Source organism: Engystomops pustulosus, chromosome 3, assembly GCF_040894005.1.
Source record: "Engystomops pustulosus chromosome 3, aEngPut4.maternal, whole genome shotgun sequence".
NCBI lineage: Eukaryota > Metazoa > Chordata > Amphibia > Anura > Leptodactylidae > Engystomops > Engystomops pustulosus.
Genome location: NC_092413.1, coordinates 6,391,235 through 6,416,441, shown reverse-complemented (window position 1 = coordinate 6,416,441; position 25,207 = coordinate 6,391,235). Strand labels below are relative to the sequence as shown.

General features: G+C 46.1%; 2 protein-coding genes across 4 annotated transcripts in view; both read right to left on the bottom strand.

Annotated features, from left to right (window-relative positions):
- The window catches only part of LOC140120790 (uncharacterized), a 159,378-nt gene that overhangs the window by 91,986 nt on the left and 42,185 nt on the right, over window positions 1–25,207 (bottom strand).
- LOC140120866 (uncharacterized) lies at window positions 6,808–23,261 on the bottom strand. 3 transcript variants are annotated; one of them, XM_072139870.1, is made up of 6 exons: window positions 23,140–23,261; window positions 22,523–23,000; window positions 22,181–22,280; window positions 20,115–20,839; window positions 18,896–19,001; window positions 6,808–7,964 (listed from the first exon to the last, which is right to left on the bottom strand). In XM_072139870.1, the coding sequence occupies exons 2-6, from the start codon at window positions 22,622–22,624 to the stop codon at window positions 6,883–6,885; spliced, it is 2,115 nt and encodes a 704-aa protein (XP_071995971.1). In that variant the 5' UTR covers window positions 22,625–23,000; window positions 23,140–23,261; the 3' UTR covers window positions 6,808–6,882. The 3 variants fall into 3 exon arrangements, with proteins under 3 accessions (XP_071995971.1, XP_071995972.1, XP_071995973.1); XM_072139871.1 differs by lacking the exon at window positions 6,808–7,964 and adding an exon at window positions 16,917–17,899; XM_072139872.1 differs by lacking the exon at window positions 6,808–7,964 and adding an exon at window positions 16,917–17,896.

Below are 25,207 nucleotides of genomic sequence, written 5' to 3'. Positions count from 1 at the left end.
TGCTGTGTGTGCTGTGCCATGCGCTATGCTGTGTGTGCTGTGCCATGCGCTATGCTGTGTGTGCTGTGCTATGCTGTGTGTGCCATGCGCTATGCTGTGTGTGCTGTGCCATGCGCTATGCTGTGTGTGGTGTGCCATGCGCTATGCTGTGTGTGGTGTGCCATGCTGTGTGTGCTGTGCTATGCTGTGCCATGCGCTATGCTGTGTGTGCTGTGCCATGCGCTATGCTGTGTGTGCTGTGCCATGCTGTGTGTGCTGTGCCATGCGCTATGCTGTGTGTGCTGTGCCATGCGCTATGCTGTGTGTGCTGTGCCATGCGCTATGCTGTGTGTGCTGTGCCATGCGCTATGCTGTGTGTGCTGTGCCATGCGCTATGCTGTGTGTGCTGTGCCATGCGCTATGCTGTGTGTGCTGTGCCATGCGCTATGCTGTGTGTGCTGTGCCATGCGCTATGCTGTGTGTGCTGTGCCATGCGCTATGCTGTGTGTGCTGTGCCATGCTGTGTGTGCTGTGCCATGCGCTATGCTGTGTGTGCTGTGCCATGCGCTATGCTGTGTGTGCTGTGCCATGCGCTATGCTGTGTGTGCTGTGCCATGCTGTGTGTGCTGTGCTATGCTGTGTGTGCTATGTGATTTATTACTGGCTCCCAGTGATTGGAGATGAGACGTTCCAGTGTCTCCTCCTTCTGTTCACCAAAACTCAATATGAACAGAACAGAGCTGATCCTCGCTCCCCCCGCCCTGATCCAGGGCCCCGCTCTCTCCATTACTACAACCTGCCGCCTCCATCCGACCCGTCCTCACTCCAGAGTCTACAAACCACCGGTCCATGTCCTCATCATCTCCCACCGGGACACCTACAACATTCACCTCATGTCCTTGTAGCACCTGGATGTGGGGTGAGGTACAGAGCGGCGCTGCCTCTCTCCGCTATATCATCTCCTCTATAGATAATAACCGCACAGTGTAACTTACCCCCAGCTGCAGAGCCGCTTATATACAGGACCTGCAGTGATGTCACCTCATCATGTGATCATGTGTGGGAGGAGCCCAGGGATCACATGGTGCTGGGTGTGGGCGGAGCTCAGTGTGTTCCCGCTCTGCTGTGCTGGGGAAGCTGAAGTGTATGTGCAGGGAGGATGTAGCAGTGCTGTGTGTGTCATGTGTATAGTATGTAGCAGAGCTGTGTGTGTGTCATGTGTACAGTGTGTAGCAGAGCTGTGTGTGTGATGTGTATAGTATGTAGCAGAGCTGTGTGTGTCATGTGTATAGTATGTAGCGGAGCTGTGTGTGTGATTTGTACAGTATGTAGCGGAGCTGTGTGTGTGATGTGTATAGTATGTAGCAGAGCTGTGTGTGTGATGTGTACAGTATGTAGCAGAGCTGTGTGTGTGATGTGTATAGTATGTAGCAGAGCTGTGTGTGTGATGTGTACAGTATGTAGCGGAGCTGTGTGTGTGATGTGTACAGTATGTAGCAGAGCTGTGTGTGTGATGTGTATAGTATGTAGCAGAGCTGTGTGTGTGTCATGTGTACAGTGTGTAGCAGAGCTGTGTGTGTGATGTGTACAGTATGTAGCAGAGCTGTGTGTGTGTGTACAGTATGTAGCGGAGCTGTGTGTGTGATGTGTACAGTATGTAGCGGAGCTGTGTGTGTGATGTGTACAGTATGTAGCAGAGCTGTGTGTGTGATGTGTACAGTATGTAGCAGAGCTGTGTGTGTGATGTGTATAGTATGTAGCAGAGCTGTGTGTGTGATGTGTACAGTATGTAGCGGAGCTGTGTGTGAGATGTGTATAGTATGTAGTAGTGCTGTGTGTGTGATGTGTACAGTATGTAGCGGAGCTGTGTGTGTGATGTGTATAGTATGTAGCAGAGCTGTGTGTGTGATGTGTATAGTATGTAGCAGAGCTGTGTGTGTGATGTGTATAGTATGTAGCGGAGCTGTGTGTGTGATGTGTATAGTATGTAGCAGAGCTGTGTGTGAGATGTGTATAGTATGTAGTAGTGCTGTGTGTGTGATGTGTACAGTATGTAGCGGAGCTGTGTGTGTGATGTGTATAGTATGTAGCAGAGCTGTGTGTGTGATGTGTATAGTATGTAGCAGAGCTGTGTGTGTGATGTGTATAGTATGTAGCGGAGCTGTGTGTGTGATGTGTATAGTATGTAGCAGAGCTGTGTGTGTGATGTGTATAGTATGTAGCAGAGCTGTGTGTGTGATGTGTACAGTATGTAGCGGAGCTGTGTGTGTGATGTGTATAGTATGTAGCGGAGCTGTGTGTGTGATGTGTATAGTATGTAGCAGTGCTGTGTGTGTGATGTGTATAGTATGTAGCAGAGCTGTGTGTGTGATGTGTATAGTATGTAGCGGAGCTGTGTGTGTGATGTGTATAGTATGTAGCAGAGCTGTGTGTGTGATGTGTACAGTATGTAGCGGAGCTGTGTGTGTAATGTGTACAGTATGTAGCAGAGCTGTGTGTGTGATGTGTACAGTATGTAGCGGAGCTGTGTGTGTGATGTGTATAGTATGTAGCAGAGCTGTGTGTGTGATGTGTATAGTATGTAGCAGTGCTGTGTGTGTGATGTGTACAGTATGTAGCGGAGCTGTGTGTGTGATGTGTATAGTATGTAGCGGAGCTGTGTGTGTGATGTGTACAGTATGTAGCAGAGCTGTGTGTGATGTGTATAGTATGTAGCGGAGCTGTGTGTGTGATGTGTACAGTATGTAGCGGAGCTGTGTGTGTGATGTGTACAGTATGTATGAGAGATGGCCTAGCACACAACATTCTTAAAAGTATATAGCAGCATTACATGGCTTGGTGCTTCCTGTAGACTCCTCCTAGTTACCCCCTTTCTCCATCAGGTAGAGATCTGGCATCTTCTCCGGCCATTACTTATCACTGTAGAATTATCATATTATTTACAGCATTTAGGGCCAGATGGATCACTTTTTTTTTGCGTCTTTTTATATTGTTGCACTGTTTTCGCGCCAATTTTGTGACCAAACACCAAACTAGCCGTGCAGCAAAAATAACCAGGTTTTCCTAATTTATCCGACCAATCCAGATTTTTGTCTGCGCTAATAATCATTCATCATTAGCAACTCGCTCATTTAGAAGCAAATACCCTCCAGCCGGAAGGTGGCGTAAAGTGAGAAGCAACACTGAGCTATGGTGCAGAGCAGCTCATCCCCAGCAGCAGAGCTCAGCAGACACTACAGACACCACACACACTACATGCAGCCTCTGTTTACAGTTCATGACCTTCTGTTTACAAACAATCTGCAAAAGCAGCAGCTCAGAGCAGGATAGAAGAGAAATGAGTGCGAACTGCAGACAGTACAGAGAAGTGTTCCCGTGTAGCAGGATAGAAGAGAAGTGAGTGGGGGAGAGACAGGACAGAGAAGTGTCCCCCATGTAGCAGGATGACCACACTGGTGTCTGAGGAGGTTACTGTGCAGAATTACAGGGGAATTACAGGAAGATCAGCAACGAAGGATCCCCTCCAGGAGAAGCCACTGCTGAGGAGGTCACTGGGTGCAGGGTGTCACACACCTGGGTGCTGCTGTGAGTGTTATTCTCATGCTGGGGTTGGCCTATCCTGCTAAAACGGGTGGTAGTGGTTGTGCTTGTGTTACTCATCTGTAAATGTATGAAATGATAACTGGGTCTTACTCCTGGTACAATATACACTTGGGGGGAATTCATCAACCCCTTACCAATGTGTGAACTATCTAGACATCACATATTGGCTGCGGGTGTATGGAGACAGCTCATGGGCCGAGCCCTCTCCATACAGGGTGGGTGTTAGCTGTATATTGCAACAAACTCCCACCAGTAACACCTTCAATCAGTCCTAGCGCAACCAGCGGCAGTCAAAAGCATGTGCCGCCACCTCTGCAGAATGTGCTTGTGGCACACTATAATAGATAAAGTGTAAAATCCCCATATACTGTAGTATGGCAGAATATAGTAGGATCATTCAGACAATCCAGGGTTAAAGTAACCTAGGGGGGTCTGAAAAAGTGTTTAAAAATAATTTAAAAAGGAAAAAAAAAACAAATCCCCATCTTTCCCTAGAAGTGAGAATAAAATAAACAGTAAAAATCCTAAACATGTCAGGTATTGCTGCCTCACAAAATGTCTGATCTGTCATAATATAATAAGCCCAAAAGTGCAAAACATCACTGTTTCGTCATTTTGCAACGTAGAAAAAATAATAAAAAGTGATCAAAAGGCCGAACAAAATGGTAGCAAAGAAAATGTCAACTTTCAAACTGTGTCGGACCTGAGCGGGGAAGCGACACATGCAGGATATCAGGCGCACAATCTTAGTGACTCCCCGCACAGCGCATTATACAAGGACAATGCACTTACATGCACCAGGAAGAAGAAGGTGAACTCCAGGGACCTGAGCGGGGAAGTGACACATGCAGGATATCGGGAGCAGGATCTTAGTGACTCCCCGCACAGCGCATTATACAAGGACAATGCACTTACATGCACCAGGAGGAAGAAGGTGAACTCCGGGGACCTGAGCAGGGAAGCGACACATGCAGGATATCAGGCGCACAATCTTAGTGACTCCCCGCACAGCGCATTATACACGGACAATGCACTTACATGCACCAGGAAGAAGAAGGTGAACTCCGGGGACCTGAGCGGGGAAGCGACACATGCAGGATATCGGTACAGGATCTTAGTGACTCCCCGCACAGCGCATTATACATGGACAATGCACTTACATGCACCAGGAAGAAGAAGGTGAACTCCGGGGACCTGAGCGGGGAAGTGACACATGCAGGATATCGGACGCACGATCTTAGTGACTCCCCGCACAGCGCATTATACACAGACAATGCACTTACATGCACCAGGAAGAAGAAGGTGAACTCCGGGGACCTGAGCGGGGAAGCGACACATGCAGGATATCGGGTGCACGATCTTAGTGACTCCCCGCACAGCGCATTATACACGGACAATGCACTTACATGCACCAGGAAGAAGAAGGTGAACTCCGGGGACCTGAGCGGGGAAGCGACACATGCAGGATATCAGGTGCAGGATCTTAGTGACTCCCCGCACAGCGCATTATACACGGACAATGCACTTACATGCACCAGGAAGAAGAAGGTGAACTCCGGGGACCTGAGCGGGGAAGCGACACATGCAGGATATCGGGTGCACGATCTTAGTGACTCCCCGCACAGCGCATTATACACGGACAATGCACTTACATGCACCAGGAAGAAGAAGGTGAACTCCGGGGACCTGAGCGGGGAAGCGACACATGCAGGATATCGGGTGCACGATCTTAGTGACTCCCCGCACAGCACATTATACACGGACAATGCACTTACATGCACCAGGAAGAAGAAGGTGAACACTGGGGACCTGAGCGGGGAAGTGACACATGCAGGATATCGGGCGCAGGATCTTAGTGACTCCCCGCACAGCACATTATACACGGACAATGCACTTACATGCACCAGGAAGAAGAAGGTGAACTCCGGGGACCTGAGCGGGGAAGCGACACATGCAGGATATCGGGCGCACGATCTTAGTGACTCCCCGCACAGCACATTATACACGGACAATACACTTACATGCACCAGGAAGAAGAAGGTGAACTCCGGGGACCTGAGCGGGGAAGCAACACATGCAGGATATCGGGGGCAGTATCTTAGTGACTCCCCGCACAGCACATTATACACAGACAATGCACTTACATGCACCAGGAAGAAGAAGGTGAACTCCGGGGACCTGAGCGGGGAAGCGACACATGCAGGATATCGGGCGCAGGATCTTAGTGACTCCCCGCACAGCGCATTATAGATGGACAATGCAGTTACATGCACCAAGAAGAAGGTGAACTCCGGGGACCTGAGCGGGGAAGCGACACATGCAGGATATCGGGCGCACGATCTTAGTGACTCCCCGCACAGCACATTATACACGGACAATACACTTACATGCACCAGGAAGAAGAAGGTGAACTCCGGGGACCTGAGCGGGGAAGCAACACATGCAGGATATCGGGGGCAGTATCTTAGTGACTCCCCGCACAGCACATTATACACAGACAATGCACTTACATGCACCAGGAAGAAGAAGGTGAACTCCGGGGACCTGAGCGGGGAAGCGACACATGCAGGATATCAGGTGCAGGATCTTAATGACTCCCCGCACAGCACATTATACACAGACAATGCACTTACATGCACCAGGAAGAAGAAGGTGAACTCCGGGGACCTGAGCGGGGAAGCGACACATGCAGGATATCGGGCGCAGGATCTTAGTGACTCCCCGCACAGCGCATTATAGATGGACAATGCACTTACATGCACCAGGAAGAAGAAGGTGAACACCGGGGACCTGAGCGGGGAAACGACACATGCAGGATATCGGGCACAAGACCTTAGTGACTCCCCGCACAGCGCATTATACACGGACAATGCATTTTTGGGGAACTCCTCTGGACGGGTAAGTAAATGCGCCCCAATGTGTTTATATCTTTGTGTCTGGGTAAGGGTCATGTGATTGGTGAAACCCTCTCTCCAGAGATAAGCCGTAGATCACTTGACACGCCACGAGGAAGGAGAGAGACGGGAAACAAGTGCTGTGACGATTCATGGGGGGGACCTGCTGGAGTCCGGATTTTGTCAGAAATATCTTTTCCAATAGGAGGAAATAAAGAAAGGACAAGAACAAATAGAATGAGAAACTCTACACTAAACTATCACAATAATCTGAATAAGAAAACACATAAATAAATGTGGACATCACCACCAGACGACGAGCGCCACAAAATAACTGCATGATTTTATTTCGATTTTGAACTAAAAAAATATTTCTGGGTAAAACATTTTCCATATTCCCATAAATCTATAATGTCTCTCCGGTGTGGATTTTTATGTGTCTAACAAGAGCTGCTTTAACGCTATAAAATTTCCCACATTCTGGACATGAAAATGGCTTCTCCCCTGTGTGAATTCTCCGATGGGTAACAAGATTTGATTTCATTCTAAAACAATTCCCACAATCGGGACATGAAAATGGTTTCTCCCCTGTGTGAATTCTCCGATGGGTAAGAAGATTTGATTTCAATCTGAAACACTTCCCACATTCTGGACATGAAAACGGCTTCTCCCCTGTGTGAATTTTCTGATGGTTAATAAGAACTGTTCTCCATCTAAAAAATTTCCCACATTCTGAACAACGAAACGGCTTCTCTCCTGTGTGAATTCTCTGATGTCTACTGAGCTCTGGCTTTGTGATGAAAACTTTTCCACATTCGGAACATGAATGTGGCTTCTCTCCTGTGTGAACTTTCTGGTGTGCAACAAGATGTGTTTTCAGTTTAAAACCTTTTCCACATTCTGAACATTGAAACGGCTTCTCTCCTGTGTGATTTCTCTGATGTCTCATAAGCTCCCATTTTTGGAGAAAAACTTTCTCGCATTCTGAGCACGAATATGACTTTCCCCCTGTGTGAATTCTCTGATGGCTAAAAAGTTCTGGCTTCGTTTTAAAATGTTTTCCACATTCTGTACAAGGAAACGGCTTCTCTCCTGTGTGAGTTCTCTGATGTGTAATCAGTTTTCCCTTATGGATAAAACTTTTCTCACAATCAGAACATGAGTGCGGCTTCTTCCTGGTGTGAATTCTTTTATGTGCATTTAGTGATGATTTTGTAGTAAAACATTTGTTACATTCTGAACATGGAAACGTCTTTGGGTCTCTACGACGTTCACCCGTTCTGTGAGTTTCATCTGGTAGAAGACTTTGTGATGGATCTGGAGACTGGACTTGTGTAGGATGATCAGACGACAGATCTGTGCTGTGAAGGGCCGGGGGCACATCGGGGGGAGGTTTAGGCTCTTCATGTGGTTCTTGTTTCATATCACAATCCTCAGTTTTAAGATCAAAAGATACAAGTTGCCCCTCCAAGATTCCGGCACCGACATCTGCCGAGTATAACACGGATTAGAAAACTCTTTTAATACAATAACTTTATATTCTTTAAGACTTTCCATACACGTACGAAAAAATAAGCAAAATGTAATTATTAAATGTCTTACAAGATTCAACAATTGGGAACAGACTTTGGGAAGAAACCAGAGGATTCTCCCCCCCGGGTTCCGCCAGTGATAACGAAGTGTCGGGGGTAAGTGCTGATTATTATATTACTGCCCCCTGTATATTCCCTTTGCTGCAGTCAGGACGGGATTTGCAGCCATAATATTGTCGTATGTTATGTCCACATTATGGCCGTGTGAACCAGTCCTCATGTAGTGGTGGTCACTCACCTGGGGGGTTATCTGTAGGGACGTCCTCCGTACACTCCTCATCACCGCTCACATCTGTCTCTTCTTCTTTTATCGTTGTGGTCGATGCTTCCAGATCTTTATCCTGAGTAAAAATATTGTATCACAAATATTGTAGAAATCGTCAAACAGTCAGATCAGTCACAAGGAGCAAATTGAGACACATCCAGAGCTGAAGATACGGAGATGATGTAAGTTCAGTGACTAGATGACCTTACATGGACTTTATAGACATTTATGGGCATTGGCCGCCCTGAGGTCCATCCTGAGGAGACCCAGACAACATCTCACACATTGGAAATGTCATCATTACCGGAGAAGTCACATGGAGAGAGCAGGAACCAGAGGAAGAATCACCTCACCACATCTCCTGGTGCATGGCCTCCTCCTGCTTTTTTGCTGGATTCCATTAATGACAGGAGGAAACCTAATTTATGGTCTTCGGAGACCAATCTGAGGAGATCCCGACCACATCTCTGCTCAGCTTTACCCCTGACATATCATTACACATTCACTACCATTGGATAAAAGACTCACACATCCCATCCACAGATTATAGGGATCATCTCCACAACCGTCCACAGGTCCTGCAGGATTATATCTACCTGATCCTCCATGGGATCTTCTTCTGGACAATCCTGTGGAAGAAGAGGACGGGGACATCTCTCCGCTGATATCTCCTCATTGTATAGATCTGTAGGAAACATCCAGAGACTGAATTCATTCTGTACTGACAGATAATGATCAGACGTGTGGATATAATCTATTACCTGGTGATGTGAGGGGCTGGTGGTCCTCCATCATGATCTCCTTGTACAGGTCCTTGTGTCCTTCTACATACTCCCACTCCTCCATGGAGAAATAGACAGCCACATCCTGACATCTTATAGGAACCTGACACACACAATGACACAGTCATCACCCGGACCCCTCCCTTGTGTTATTATATCATGTCCCAGCATTCCCGGCAGCGCTCACCTCTCCGCTCAGCAGCTCAGTGATCCTGGAGGTAAGTTCTAGGATCTTCTGCTTATTGATGTTCTCATGTTGAGGTCTACAAATCGTCTTCATTACTGTGTAATCCTGATTATGGAGACATAGATGGGACATGGGGATAAGAATGAGGTCATGTGACATCAGAGCTGTGCTTTTTGGGACATTTCTAGAAGACTGGGAGATATTGGGGTCACTGAGTGCAGATAAGAAGGACATGACCTCTCACCTCTCCTGTGACCTGGTAGAGGATCTCTAGGGTGAGGTCACAGATCATCTCCGCCATCTTCTCCCTGTTCCTCTCCATCCTGGACGAGTCACTCAGGAAAATCCATCTGGTAGGAACCGAAACTGAAAGAAGATGGAAAAACCATCGAAATCCCAGAGAAATAATGAGAACTTGAGGGAATGTTCTTTGGAGACGAGGTATCTGTGTAACTTCCGAAGGGCTCATGATTCCTCCACCAGTCACAAGCCGAACCTGTGACCACTGGATTAAACCGAAACGCTGCATTCAGTGATACAACAATTAGTCCAGGAAATCCAAACAGATCAAATTCGCTCGTGGGTATTCAGCCTAATAGCAGTGTGTACGGTACGTGAGCGCCCGTCATGTGACAGCGGAGGTCATGTGACAGCGGAGGTCATGTGACAGCGGAGGTCATGTGACAGCGGTGGTCATGTGACAGCGGTGGTCATGTGATGTTTACGCGGCTGCAACTAAAGCGCATAGAACGTGAGTCGTGTAGCTGAACCGAGACGCCAGAAGAATGCGACTTTCCCTCTTTCTCTGTCAGAAAAGTTGGGAGGGGAAAGTAACACATGAGCACATGTCCGACATCATGAAGTGTTAGAGAAGATACGAGTGTGAACTGCACCCACACACTGGCAGAGGCGGCAAAACCAAACGTAGATGTGAGGTGAGACATGGAGCCGGCGTGGGGTGAGGTACAGAGCGGCGCTGCCTCTCTCCGCTATATCATCTCCTCTATAGATAATAACCGCACAGTGTAACTTACCCCCAGCTGCAGAGCCGCTTATATACAGGACCTGCAGTGATGTCACCTCATCATGTGATCATGTGTGGGAGGAGCCCAGGGATCACATGGTGCTGGGTGTGGGCGGAGTTTGTGTGTTCCAGGCTCTGCTGTGCCGATGTGTATAGTATGTAGCAGAGCTGTGTGTGTGCTGTGTATAGTATGTAGCAGAGCTGTGTGTGTGATGTGTATAGTATGTAGGAGTGCTGTGTGTGTGATGTGTACAGTATGTAGCAGAGCTGTGTGTGTGACGTGTACAGTATGTAGCAGAGCTGTGTGTGTGATGTGTATAGTATGTAGCAGAGCTGTGTGTGTGACGTGTATAGTATGTAGCAGAGCTGTGTGTGTGATGTGTATAGTATGTAGCAGAGCCGTGTGTGTGATGTGTACAGTATGTAGCAGAGCTGTGTGTGATGTGTATAGTATGTAGCAGTGCTGTGTGTGTGATGTGTATAGTATGTAGCAGAGCTGTGTGTGATGTGTGTAGTATGTAGCAGAGCTGTGTGTGTGATGTGTATAGTATGTAGCAGAGCTGTGTGTGATGTGTACAGTATGTAGCGGAGCTGTGTGTGTGATGTGTATAGTATGTAGCAGAGCTGTGTGTGTGTGATGTGTACAGTATGTAGCAGAGCTGTGTGTGTGATGTGTATAGTATGTAGTGGAGCTGTGTGTGTGATGTGTATAGTATGTAGCAGAGCTGTGTGTGTGATGTGTATAGTATGTAGCAGAGCTGTGTGTGTGATGTGTACAGTATGTAGTGGGGCTGTGTGTGTGTGATGTGTATAGTATGTAGCAGAGCTGTGTGTGTGATGTGTACAGTATGTAGCAGGGCTGTGTGTGTGTGATGTGTATAGTATGTAGCAGAGCTGTGTGTGTGATGTGTATAGTATGTAGCAGGCTGTGTGTGTGATGTGTATAGTATGTAGCAGTGCTGTGTGTGTGATGTGTATAGTATGTAGCAGAGCTGTGTGTGTGTGATGTGTACAGTATGTAGCAGAGCTGTGTGTGTGATGTGTATAGTATGTAGTGGAGCTGTGTGTGTGATGTGTATAGTATGTAGCAGAGCTGTGTGTGTGATGTGTATAGTATGTAGCAGAGCTGTGTGTGTGATGTGTACAGTATGTAGTGGGGCTGTGTGTGTGTGATGTGTATAGTATGTAGCAGAGCTGTGTGTGTGATGTGTACAGTATGTAGTGGGGCTGTGTGTGTGTGATGTGTATAGTATGTAGCAGAGCTGTGTGTGTGATGTGTATAGTATGTAGCAGAGCTGTGTGTGATGTGTATAGTATGTAGCAGAGCTGTGTGTGTGATGTGTATAGTATGTAGCAGGCTGTGTGTGTGATGTGTATAGTATGTAGCAGTGCTGTGTGTGTGATGTGTATAGTATGTAGCAGAGCTGTGTGTGTGTGATGTGTACAGTATGTAGCAGAGCTGTGTGTGTGATGTGTATAGTATGTAGTGGAGCTGTGTGTGTGATGTGTATAGTATGTAGCAGAGCTGTGTGTGTGATGTGTATAGTATGTAGCAGAGCTGTGTGTGATGTGTACAGTATGTAGCGGAGCTGTGTGTGATGTGTATAGTATGTAGCAGAGCTGTGTGTGATGTGTATAGTATGTAGCGGATCTGTGTGTGATGTGTATAGTATGTAGCGGAGCTGTGTGTGTGTGATGTGTTAGTATGTAGAGGAGCTGTGTGTGTGTGATGTGTTAGTATGTAGCGGAGCTGTGTGTGTGTGATGTGTATAGTATGTAGCAGAGCTGTGTGTGTGATGTGTACAGTATGTAGCAGAGCTGTGTGTGTGATGTGTACAGTATGTAGCAGTGCTGTGTGTGTGATGTGTACAGTATGTAGCGGAGCTGTGTGTGTGATGTGTACAGTATGTAGCAGAGCTGTGTGTGTGATGTGTACAGTATGTAGCAGAGCTGTGTGTGTGATGTGTATAGTATGTAGCAGAGCTGTGTGTGTGATGTGTATAGTATGTAGCGGAGCTGTGTGTGTGCTGTGTATAGTATGTAGCGGAGCTGTGTGTGTGATGTGTATAGTATGTAGCAGTGCTGTGTGTGTGATGTGTATAGTATGTAGCAGAGCTGTGTGTGTGATGTGTACAGTATGTAGCGGAGCTGTGTGTGTGATGTGTATAGTATGTAGCAGAGCTGTGTGTGTGATGTGTATAGTATGTAGCAGAGCTGTGTGTGTGCTGTGTATAGTATGTAGCAGAGCTGTGTGTGTGATGTGTATAGTATGTAGCAGAGCTGTGTGTATGTGATGTGTACACTATGTAGCAGAGCTGTGTGTATGTGATGTGTACACTATGTAGCAGTGCTGTGTGTGTGATGTGTATAGTATGTAGCAGAGCTGTGTGTGTGATGTGTACACTATGTAGCAGAGCTGTGTGTGATGTGTATAGTATGTAGCGGAGCTGTGTGTGTGATGTGTACAGTATATAGCGGAGCTGTGTGTGTGATGTGTATAGTATGTAGCAGAGCTGTGTGTGTGATGTGTATAGTATGTAGCGGAGCTGTGTGTGTGATGTGTATAGTATGTAGCAGAGCTGTGTGTGTGATGTGTATAGTATGTAGCAGTGCTGTGTGTGTGATGTGTATAGTATGTAGCGGAGCTGTGTGTGTGATGTGTGTAGTATGTAGCAGGCTGTGTGTGTGATGTGTATAGTATGTAGCAGAGCTGTGTGTGTGATGTGTATAGTATGTAGCAGAGCTGTGTGTGTGATGTGTATAGTATGTAGCAGAGCTGTGTGTGTGATGTGTACAGTATGTAGCAGAGCTGTGTGTGTGATGTGTATAGTATGTAGCAGAGCTGTGTGTGTGATGTGTATAGTATGTAGCAGACTGTGTGTGTGATGTGTATAGTATGTAGCAGAGCTGTGTGTGTATAGTATGTAGCAGGCTGTGTGTGTGATGTGTACAGTATGTAGCAGAGCTGTGTGTGTGATGTGTACAGTATGTAGCAGAGCTGTGTGTGTGATGTGTACAGTATGTAGCGGAGCTGTGTGTGTGATGTGTACAGTATGTAGCAGAGCTGTGTGTGTGATGTGTACAGTATGTAGCGGAGCTGTGTGTGTGATGTGTATAGTATGTAGCAGTGCTGTGTGTGTGATGTGTATAGTATGTAGCGGAGCTGTGTGTGTGATGTGTGTAGTATGTAGCAGGCTGTGTGTGTGATGTGTATAGTATGTAGCAGACTGTGTGTGTGATGTGTACAGTATGTAGCAGAGCTGTGTGTGTGATGTGTATAATATGTAGCAGTGCTGTGTGTGTGATGTGTATAGTATGTAGCGGAGCTGTGTGTGTGATGTGTATAATATGTAGCAGTGCTGTGTGTGTGATGTGTATAGTATGTAGCAGAGCTGTGTGTGTGATGTGTATAGTATGTAGCAGAGCTGTGTGTGTGATGTGTATAGTATGTAGCAGAGCTGTGTGTGTGATGTGTACAGTATGTAGCAGAGCTGTGTGTGTGCTGTGTATAGTATGTAGCAGTGCTGTGTGTGTGATGTGTATAGTATGTAGCAGAGCTGTGTGTGTGATGTGTATAATATGTAGCAGTGCTGTGTGTGTGATGTGTATAGTATGTAGCAGAGCTGTGTGTGTGATGTGTATAGTATGTAGCAGAGCTGTGTGTGTGATGTGTATAGTATGTAGCAGAGCTGTGTGTGTGATGTGTATAGTATGTAGCGGTGCTGTGTGTGTGATGTGTATAGTATGTAGCGGAGCTGTGTGTGTGATGTGTATAGTATGTAGCGGAGCTGTGTGTGTGATGTGTATAGTATGTAGCAGTGCTGTGTGTGTGATGTGTATAGTATGTAGCAGAGCTGTGTGTGTGATGTGTATAGTATGTAGCAGAGCTGTGTGTGTGATGTGTACAGTATGTAGCGGGGCTGTGTGTGTGATGTGTACAGTATGTAGCGGAGCTGGGTGTGTGATGTGTACAGTATGTAGCGGGGCTGTGTGTGTGATGTGTATAGTATGTAGCAGAGCTGTGTGTGTGATGTGTATAGTATGTAGCGGAGCTGTGTGTGTGATGTGTATAGTATGTAGCGGTGCTGTGTGTGTGATGTGTATAGTATGTAGCGGGGCTGTGTGTGTGATGTGTATAGTATGTAGCAGAGCTGTGTGTGTGATGTGTATAGTATGTAGCAGTGCTGTGTGTGTGATGTGTATAGTATGTAGCAGTGCTGTGTGTGTGATGTGTACAGTATGTAGCAGAGCTGTGTGTGTGTGCGATGTGTATAGTAAGATAAAAGCTTTATATAATTAAAGGGAAGTGAAAAATCTTAATTTTAGAATATTCGGCTCGCTCCACCAGCTCATCTGGCAGACCTCAAGATCACCTGAATGGGTTCTGACCTGAAATAAAGTAAGAAAAAAGACCTCCAGGTCTCCCGGTTACTTTGAGGCTTAAAACTTTCCTTTCTCTGAAAGAAAAAGAACAAAAAGCCCCCCCCCCTTCCTTTATAGGATTTGTAAGGTCCCACATAAGTTCCGGTTCCTTCCCATATACCAACTACTTCGTATGAAGAATTTTGTGTTGATGAACCTGAAGAAGGCAGGAAAGTCTCCTGGATGATAGAAGACCTTGTATGTACATTTTGGGGATCGTGTTATTCTTAATTCCCCTGAATAATGGGGGGCGCAGCATCAGGTCTCCTGGATGGAAGGGAGCCCCGGCTAAAAAGAAAATCCTGAGGGTGCGTTCACACGTTCAGTTTCTCAGATGCAGTTTTTGATGTTTAAACCAGGAATGGAGTAAATAAAGGGGAGGAGCTTCTCTCGGGGATATGTCCCCACCAATCAGGATCCACGCCTGCTTTTGGCTTCAAAAACTACATCTGGAAAAACTGAACGTGTGAACACACAGCGCCAGGAGTCCACTGGGAGGTCGCAGTCAAAGCAAAGTTCTGATATTTGAAGACTCTTGTTAAACAGAATTTTGTTAATCAGCCACAGCAAGAGAAGTTGTTTCAATTCTGTGATTTCTAGAATATTCCATCTTCACATCATCACAAACTCATTCATGCCCCACCAGATTATGTATAATAGTGGGGAATTGTTTCATCACTGCAGCTGGAATCGCCCCAGTTCAGCACTGAGCAGGGTAAGAATCTGTCTCCTCCTACAGAGGCACAAAATTTAAGAGCGTTTGGGCTGAAAGACGACTCTGCTGTGACCAAACATGAGGAAAATGTGTGGACAGAGGAGAAGAGGTTAATTATTCATTTTAGTGATGAAAGCAAGTTTCATTTACCTGGATATGATGGGAAATGTTCATTAACAAATAATAATAATTCCTTTTATCTATATAGCGCACACAGATTACGCAGCGCTGCACAGAACTTCCCAAATCAGTCAACTGGGAAAAAAATTGAACCGAAAGTGTGTAAAGGAGTCAGTGAGAGGCGGTGGAGGAAGTGTCATAGTTTGGGGAATGTTTCTGCAGTTGGACCTCTCATACAGCTACATGGCAGAACGATTGCAAGTATCAGAACCTTCCTCAGTAACACCTGCTTCCTTCCTTGTGTTCTTCACTCAGTCATCCAGCAATTTTCATGTAGCACAATGTCCCCCATCACACAACAAAACTGGTAAAGCAGTTCTTTGAAATGGAAAACATTGAAACAATGAAATGCCCTGATCTAAACCCAATAGAAAACCTCTGGAAAATCCTTGGTGACAAATTTATGACCTAGAAATCCACAACAATCACAGAAGAGCGGAGCAGAATCCCAGGAAAGCTGTGTGAGAGACTAGTGGTGTCCAGTGCTGAAGTCATTCACAGCAAACCTGTGCACTCCCTACTGATTAGTGACTGTTCTGTTATGGGGACTCTAATCAAAGACAGGACAGTAAGCCCTAAAATCCGTCCCCCCAACAGCCCTGCCTGCTTGCCTCTACGTATCTTATTGATATAGGATAAGAATGAAGACATTCTCTCACAGTGCAGATACGTAATAAGACAAACAAATGAAAAACGCAATAAGGGGTATTAAACAGTCCTGGTCACAACTGAGAGAGCATACAAAGAACAGAATCACAAATACATACAGAGTAGTCACTAAATAAAGCCGAGGATCATATACCAAGAGTAAGCCCACATCACACGACAGTAGGGGGACATGTGTACAGCCACAATACGTCCCCCATAGACCAGCAATGGCTGCACTGAGCCATAAGGTGCTGCACGTGTCACCCCCTCCTCCTCTCCATCACGGCTGTGTGCATGCAGCCTTAGAAGTAGCAAATACAGCGGAGCAGCAAATAGGCCAGCCAGGAAGAGAAAGTGGGACTCCATCCATTTGTTTTCAATGGGGTCAAACCGCTTCTAGTTACATCCTTGCCATGTGAAATGGGAGTGATGATAATCTGTTGAAGAAAACCTGAATCAGAATTTTGGCAGATTTTTTTTTTGCAATAAGAGCAAAGAAGAAATGAAAAGAAGAAATAGTTTAGTGCGGATTTTCTCATTGTTTCTCTTCCTCCACAATAATCTGAAGGAAACACGTATAAATGAATGAGAGGTCCTGATCGTTACGACCAGAGGACAAAAAACGACAACAGCACGTTTTTATTTATATTTGTGAGTAAAAAAAACATGAACATAAAGTTAACATTTCTCTCCTGTGTGAATTCTCCATTGTGTGAATTCTCTCCTGTGCAAAAAAGATGTGATTTCAGGGTAAAACACTTCCCACATTCACAACATGAAACGGGCCCTGACCCTGGGTGACCTTCCTGATATCTAATACAATCGGATTTTGGGGTACGTTATTTATCACATTCTGAACAATAATTAAGGACGCCTCTCTTTTGTGAATTCTCATATGTGCGCCAAGATATGATCGCGAAGCAAAACATTTGTCGCAGTGAGGACATGAAACCAGCTTCTCCTTCAGGTGAGTGTCCAGATGTTTATTCAGATCGGCTTTCATGATAAACCTCTTGTCACAATCCGGACACGGAAATGGCCTCGTGTGGGAAAACTGATGTCTGATACAGTTTTTCCTCTGGGTGAAACGTTTCCCGCATTCGGTACACGAGAACGGCGTCTCCCCCGTGTGATTCCTTATGTGGGCCGCCAGATCCGAATGCTTTTTGAAACTTTTCCCACATTCGGGACATTTGAATGGCTTCTCCCCCGTGTGAGTTTTTAGGTGTTTAATAAAAGCTGAAATGTGGGGGAAATCTTCCTGACAGTGAGCGCAGGAATGTAGTATCTGCCCCCGGTGAATTCTCCGGTGTGCTTTCAGTGACGATTTCGAGGTGAAACATTCGTCACATTCCACACATAGAAATGGCTTTGCCACGTTGGGAGCTCTACGACGACGTTCACTCCTTTTGTGCGTTTTATTTTGTGATGGATCTGAAGACCGGACTTGTGTAGGATGATCAGACGAGAGATCTGTGCGGTGAAGGGTTGGGGGCTCATCGGGAGGAATGTTAGGCTCTTCATCTGGTTCTTGTTTGAGGACACAATCCTCTGTTAGAAGACCTGAAGATATGAGGCGTCGCTCCGAGCTCTCGGCACTGACATCTGCTAAATAGGACACGGATTAGATTATTATATAAATGAAAAACCAAAAGAATTATAATGATGCAGAAGAAGACAACATAGAGCTTCATGATGGAGTCTCATCACCACCTCTGATGATGCAGGGGTCGCAGAAACTTGTCAGGTTTGGTTAGTTGGAGGCCTAGATATCGCGCATCGGGCTAAGGTTTTAGTCCAGACTTTTGAGTTGTAAATTAGTTTAGCCGTGTACAGGTCCTGGACCATTTCACCAACCTTGTTACGAGTCAGTGATCAAACCATTTATTGGACTAGATCGGATCACCGCCCCCACTTCACGACAAGTAGTCTACTATTCAGTGACATTCATCTGGTGAGAATCGGCCCAAGATTTTAGGAATTATAGAAACACTCTGGTCACAGCTGATTCAATGGGGCAGATTTACTTACCTGGTCCAGTCGCGATCCAGCGGCGCGTTCTCCGACGCTGATTCAAGTTCTGCCGGGATTCACTAAGGCCGTGCGCCCGATGTCCGCCAGGTGTCGCTGCTGCACTGAAGTCCGCCGGAGTTCACTTCACCTACTCCGTCTCGGTTTAGGTGAGTGCTATTCTATTTTAAATTGCGCTGTCTTTCCGAATCCGTCGGGTTTTCCAACGGCCACACCCCCCCATTTCTGTCGCATGAAAGCCGGATGCACCACAACCAGATCGCGTGTGCCAAAATCCCGGGGAAATTTGTCACGAATCGGAAAAATTCGGGAAACTCGCCGAAAATGTGCGATTCAGACCCTTAGTAAATGTGCCCCATTGAATTGTACCTAGTACAGGGTCTGAAGGGAGGAGCAGGACTCTAGGGTCTAGGAATACAAGGAGAAATCATCCTGCTCCTCCCTTCAGGTCCTGCACAAGGTACAATTCAATCAATTAGCTGCGACTGGAGCGTTCCTTTAATAATATTGTCGGGATGATGTCACCACATTATGGCCGTGTGAACGAGTTCTCATGTAGTGGTGGTCACTCACCTGGGGGGTTATCTGTAGGGACGTCCTCCTTACACTCCTCATCACCGCTCACATCTGTCTCTTCTTCCTTTATCGTTATGGGCATAGAATCAAAGTTATCCAAAACCTAAATAACAAAAATTGTAAAAAAAGTCAAGAGAGTTTTATGTTACCAGGAAGAACGTTTCATGAGCAAGATGAGACGGGAGATGGAGTTACCTAAACTGAACTGCTGTGGATCTCGGAGAAGCCAGATACAGAGATCATATGGAGACTCAATAACGGAATCTAGAACCTCCTGCACGTGTAAGTTCAGTGTGGCTAGATGGTGAGGCCACTAGAACTCCCCCACCCCAACCTATATCAGGTCTCACATGCTACTTTTTTGGCTTGTATCTTACCCCTTAGACCAGTGATGGCGAACCTTTTAGCGGCCGAGTGCCCAAACTGAAACCCAAAACCCCCCTTATTTATCGCGAGGTGTCAACCAAAACTTAAAGCAGTAACTTATTGCTCCCTGTTCAACAACTTTCAATCATATTTGCCTCTTGAGGACAGCAACACAGTAGAAAAATGGAAAATTTTCATCATTTTAGCTTCTTTCCAGTTTTCCTCTGTACACAGAGAATTGCGGGGCCAGCAGGAGGTCCTCCAAAGATAATTCAGCCCTATCTACTCATTATCCCTCTTCCTAAAGTCCCTACTAATGAAGTAAGTATCAAAATATCACTGAAAGCAGCATCTTTTAAGTTGTTTGGAACTGCAAGAAGATTCTTTGAGTCCTGTCTGGTGCGCTGGGGTCATGGCCCGGGTGCCCACAGAAAGAGCTCTGAGTGCCGCCTCTGGCACCCGTGCCATAGGTTCGCCACCACTGCCTTAGACCTTAAAAACATGGCTGCAAAAGGAACAGTGAGTACACGTATAATGGAAGACTTGGACATTGTATCTACGTTCCACAATCTGGGCCAGTGTGTCGTAATGAGCAGTGTAGGGTGAAATAACTTTCCCCTGCCCATGACATCTGCTGGATAAACTCCTTATGGACCTGTTTTTGTGGACTTCCTATAAATATATGGATGTTGGCCAACATGGGTTCTATTTTGAGGAGATCCTGGTCCCATCTCTGGTCAGCTATGATCCTGACCTCTCCAATCATCTCATTAAACATTTACTACTGTTGGATGAAACAAGACTGAACACGAGGACATCCCACCGATCCTACAGGACAATGTCCATCTACCTGATCCACCATGTGATCTTCTTCTGGACAATCCTGACGACTGGGACATTGAGAAAATGGAATCTGCTTCTCCTTCAGGTGAGTGTCCAGATGTTTATTCAGATCGGCTTTCATGATAAACCTCTTGTCACAATCCGGACACGGAAATGGCCTCGTGTGAGATAATTGATGTCTGATACAGTTTTTCCTCTGGGTAAAACGTTTCCCGCATTCGGTACACGAGAAGGGCGTCTCCCCCGTGTGATTCCTTATGTGGGCCGCCAGATCTGAATTCTTTTTGAAACTTTTCTCACATTTTGGACATTTGAACGGTTTCTCCCCCGTGTGAGTTTTGAGATGTTTAATAAGAGCCGAATTGTGAGGGAAATCTTCCTGGCACAGCGCACATGTGTGCGGCTCCTTCTCCGTGTGAACTCTTTTATGTGCGTTCAGTGAGAATATCGAAGTGAAACTTCTCCCACATTCCGAACATGGAAATGTCTTTGCCGGATTGGGATCTCTACGACGTTCACCGGTTCTGTCAGTTTTAACCAGCAGAATACTTTGTGATGGATCTGGAGACTGGACTTGTGTAGGATGATCAGACGACAGATCTGTGCGGTGAAGGGCTGGGGGCACATCGGAGGGAGGGTTGGGCTCTTCATCTGGCTCTGGTTTCATATCACAATCCTCTGTTAGAAGACCTGAAAATATGAGTCTTCCCTCCGAGCTCCCGAAGCCGACATCTGCGCGATAGAACACGGATTAAAATTTTTTACCGTAATTTAAAAGAATAATTTAAAAACAATTATGATGTCTAAATATTCCACACACTTACAAAAGAACTTGGCAAAATGTAAGTATTGAAGGAAGTTCTAGAAGTAGATTTCCGAAGTCTAGATAATTCCTGCACATGTTTTATCATTTCTTAGAATGCTGATAATCAGGTTATAATCTTTATAATCTTGATATGCAAATTATCTGCAAAGACTACTGGAGTAGCCTCTGTGAGCTCCGGGGGCTAAGGCTAATACACACCCGGAGTAGCCTCTGCAGTCCCGCCCCCTGTGCATCCATGACACCTGTGATTACTATTACTTGGGGCAGGGAGGAGCTTTAGACTTCAGCACTCGCAGAGGCAACTCCACTCCCAAGTAGCATTTGCAGATAATTTGCATATTTCGATGAGAAAGTTTATAACCTAAGAAATTATAAAAGTTGTACAGAGATGAGCCACACATCGGAAAACTACTTAAAAAATGAGGCACCGGAGTTATAAATCCAATATATTTTATTAAATTCCCATAAAACATAAGTTCCACAAACAGAAGCTCCACCTGACACGTTTCGGGCGCCCAAATAACCCTTAGTCTGCGCATTTTTATCCAGTGCCGGGATTCACTTCTTTTTCAAGTTATACAAGGTCCAAACAGCATTTCCCGTGGCACGGACATGAGACGTGATTAGTGATTTCACCTGGATATCATAGGACCTGCTACAAAATAGTGTTCTGGCAGTAGATTTCCTTTAAAGTCATTTTCCAAATTTTAACAATTGTGGACAAACTTTAAGTTTTGTAGGAAATCAGAACATTCTCCACTTCCCCACTGTTCTAGCGCTGGTAATGGAGCATCGGGGGTAAGTAATGATTATTATATAACTGCCCCCTGTATATTCTGTTTGGTCAGGATGGGATCCGCAGCCATAATATTGTCTGTATGGATTGTCCACATTATGGCCATGTGAACAAGTTCTCATTTTGGTCCCTCCCCACGGCAGTTTGGGTCTACATCAGACAGAACTCGGAAACACTGGTGGTTCATTGTGCTGGACACATGGAATATTTTGGTACCATGGTCTCTAATCCGAGTCATGTGTCATATTCGCCAACTGATTTCAATGTACTCAAATGTCTTCCTAGGTAGAAGCTCCCGATATGTGAATGTGATATAACTCATTGCACTGGGACTTCAAAAACAGAGAGTTCGTTAGAGCTGGGACTGACCAAACTCCCATCGAACTCAGACAGATTTATCCAACCAAAGACGTCGGTCTGTGGGCACCTTGTCTTAGTGCTTGTCACTCACCTGGGGGGTTATCTGTAGGGACGTCCTCCTTACACTCCTCATCACCGCTCACATCTGTTTCTTCTTCCTTTACTGCTACAGCAAAAATAATATTCAGACCCTAAGTAAAAAAAAAAAAGTGTAAAAACAATTATTAGAAAAGTCGTATAGAGACAATCAGTCATAAGGAGCGACAGACTTCAGAGCTTCCTATATCACATCCACAAAAACTACGGAGAGTTGATAGAATTTGGTTGACCGAGAAACCGGAGAGACTGAACATGAGGACTCACACATCCCATCCACAGATTATAGGGATCATCTCCAGAGGTCGGTCTACAGATCCTGCAGGATTATATCTACCTGATCCTCCATGGGATCTTCTTCTGGACAATCCTGTGGAAGAAGAGGACGGGGACATCTCTCCGCTGATATCTCCTCATTGTATAGATCTGTAGGAAACATCCAGAGACTGAATTCATTCTGTACTGACAGATAATGATCAGACGTGTGGATATAATCTATTACCTGGTGATGTGAGGGGCTGGTGGTCCTCCATCATGACCTCCTTGTACAGGTCCTTGTGTCCTTCTACATACTCCCACTCCTCCATGGAGAAATAGACAGCCACATCCTGACATCTTATAGGAACCTGACACACACAATGACACAGTCATCCCCCGGACCCCTCCCTTGTGTTATTATATCATGTCCCAGCATTCCCGGCAGCGCTCACCTCTCCGCTCAGCAGCTCAGTGATCCTGGAGGTAAGTTCTAGGATCTTCTGCTTATTGATGTTCTCATGTTGAGGTCTACAAGTCGTCTTCATTACTGTGTAATCCTGATTATGGAGACACAGATGGGACACGGGGATAAGAATGAGGTCATGTGACATCAGAGCTGTGCATTATGGGACATTTCTAGAAGACTGGGAGATATTGGGGTCACTAAGTGCAGATAAGAAGGATGTGACCTCTCACCTCTCCTGTGACCTGGTAGAGGATCTCTAGGGTGAGGTCACAGATCATCTCCGCCATCTTCTCCCTGTTCCTCTTCATCCTGGACGAGTCACTCAGGAAAATCCATCTGGTAGGAACTGAAACTGAAAGATGGAAAAATCCATCAAACCCCCAGAAATGTGAGAGAAATGAGGAGAAGCTGAGGGAATATTCTGTGGAGACGAGGGATTTGTGTAACTCGTAAAAGGTTAAGGACCTCTCCAGCCAATCACAAGCCACAGCTAAGACCGGTTGACCACTGGAAAATTTGGGCCAAAAAACTCACTCTGTGTGCTGCAGGGATTTTCCAGACCATACGCTGCGACCAGTAATACAAGATTCAGTCCATGAAATCTCACCAGTGCACAGAATGGGGCTCATTTACTAAGGGTCGTGCTGCACTTTTGTCGGACTGTGCACCATTTTCGGGGCTAAAACGGCTTGCACAGGTATTTAATTAGTGTCTGCGCTGGGATTTTGGAGCATGTGACCCTTTTGGTGGCGCAGCTCCGCTGTGTTAAGGAGATCGCACTGGTTTCGGACGCCATCTTGACTTGAGAAATCCCAGAATAAGGGACTGTCCGCCATTTTAAGTATTAGCCAGGGGTCACGACGGGGGTCTAGTACTGTCCAGTTAACGTCATGATTCAAACTTCATTTTATGTAACCTGTTTGCTCGCCTACCAGCTAATTCCCTTTGACATTTTATGGGAATCCAGTCTGTCCTTCATCTTTAGTTCTATATATCTGGGTTCTGGAGCCAGCTTATCTTTTTATTCTCAGGGAGATTAGTATAAACATGTCTGTGAACAAGGACTGGGAAGACACAATTCATTAACCGTCTTACAGAGAATGTCTTACAGAATGTGCTGGTAAATTCATTATGGCCAATAGCATTGCAGTATTCTATTCACACCTCTTTGATGACTCTTCTGTCCTTTTTTGATATACGACTGTGGTTGTGAAATAAACCGGGAGAAGATCTTTACATACACTAAGAAACTGACGTGTGTCTTGGGTTTGTTCTCTCCTCCTGGTACTGGGAGCCATGAAAGGACTGTACAACATGAAGGACTGTTTTAAAACCTAGATAAAAATCTCTAACAGCTGCCTCCATGCAGCGTAAATCGGGGGGCATGCCATCGGACAGTTCGTCTGATTCGGACTGAGCGCAGGATTTAACTTTCAAATTGTGTCGCAAGCCCAGGCATTTGCATGCACCACTAAAAAGAAGGTGAACTCCGGGGACCTGAGCGGGGAAGTGACACATGCAGGATATCAGACGCAGGATCTTAGTGACTCCCCGCACAGCGCATTATACACGGACAATGCACTTACATGCACCAGGAAGAAGAAGGTGAACTCCGGGGACCTGAGCGGGGAAGCGACACATGTAGGATATCGGGCGCAGGATCTTAGTGACTCCCCGCACAGCGCATTATACACGGACAATGCACTTACATGCACCAGGAAGAAGAAGGTGAACTCCGGGGACCTGAGCGGGGAAGCGACACATGTAGGATATCGGGGCAGGATCTTAGTGACTCCCCGCACAGCGCATTATACACGGACATGTGCCCCAATGAGTTTTTGTCACAAACTCACTCATGGGCCTAAAACCAGTGTGTACGGTACATGAGCGCCCATCATGTGACATTGGAGGTCATGTGATGTTTATGTGTCTGGAGCGTAAGTCGTGGAGTCCCGAGAGGACCGCGCACCACAACTAGTGTCCTTCTCTGTCAGAAAAGTTGGGAGGTGAAACCGAAGGTGAATGTGTCCTGAGTGACAGGGAAGATACGAGTGTGAACTGCACCCACACACTGGCAGAGGTGGCAAAACCAAACGTGGATGTGAGGTGAGACATGGAGCCGGCGTGGGGTGAGGTACAGAGCGGCGCTGCCTCTCTCCGCTATATCATCTCCTCTATAGATAATAACCGCACAGTGTAACTTACCCCCAGCTGCAGAGCCGCTTATATACAGGACCTGCAGTGATGTCACCTCATCATGTGATCATGTGTGGGAGGAGCTAGTGGATCGCATGCTCA

Coding starts and splice junctions, on each gene's coding strand:
- LOC140120866 (XM_072139870.1), bottom strand. CDS start 22,624: ATGTTTCCTACAGATCTATACAATGAGGAGATATCAGCGGAGAGATGT. Junction 19,002..20,114: donor AAGATCACATGGTGGATCAG/GTAGATGGACAT, acceptor TTTGTTATTTAG/GTTTTGGATAACTTTGATTC. Junction 7,965..18,895: donor CCCTACAGATAACCCCCCAG/GTGAGTGACCAC, acceptor TATACTCGGCAG/ATGTCGGTGCCGGAATCTTG.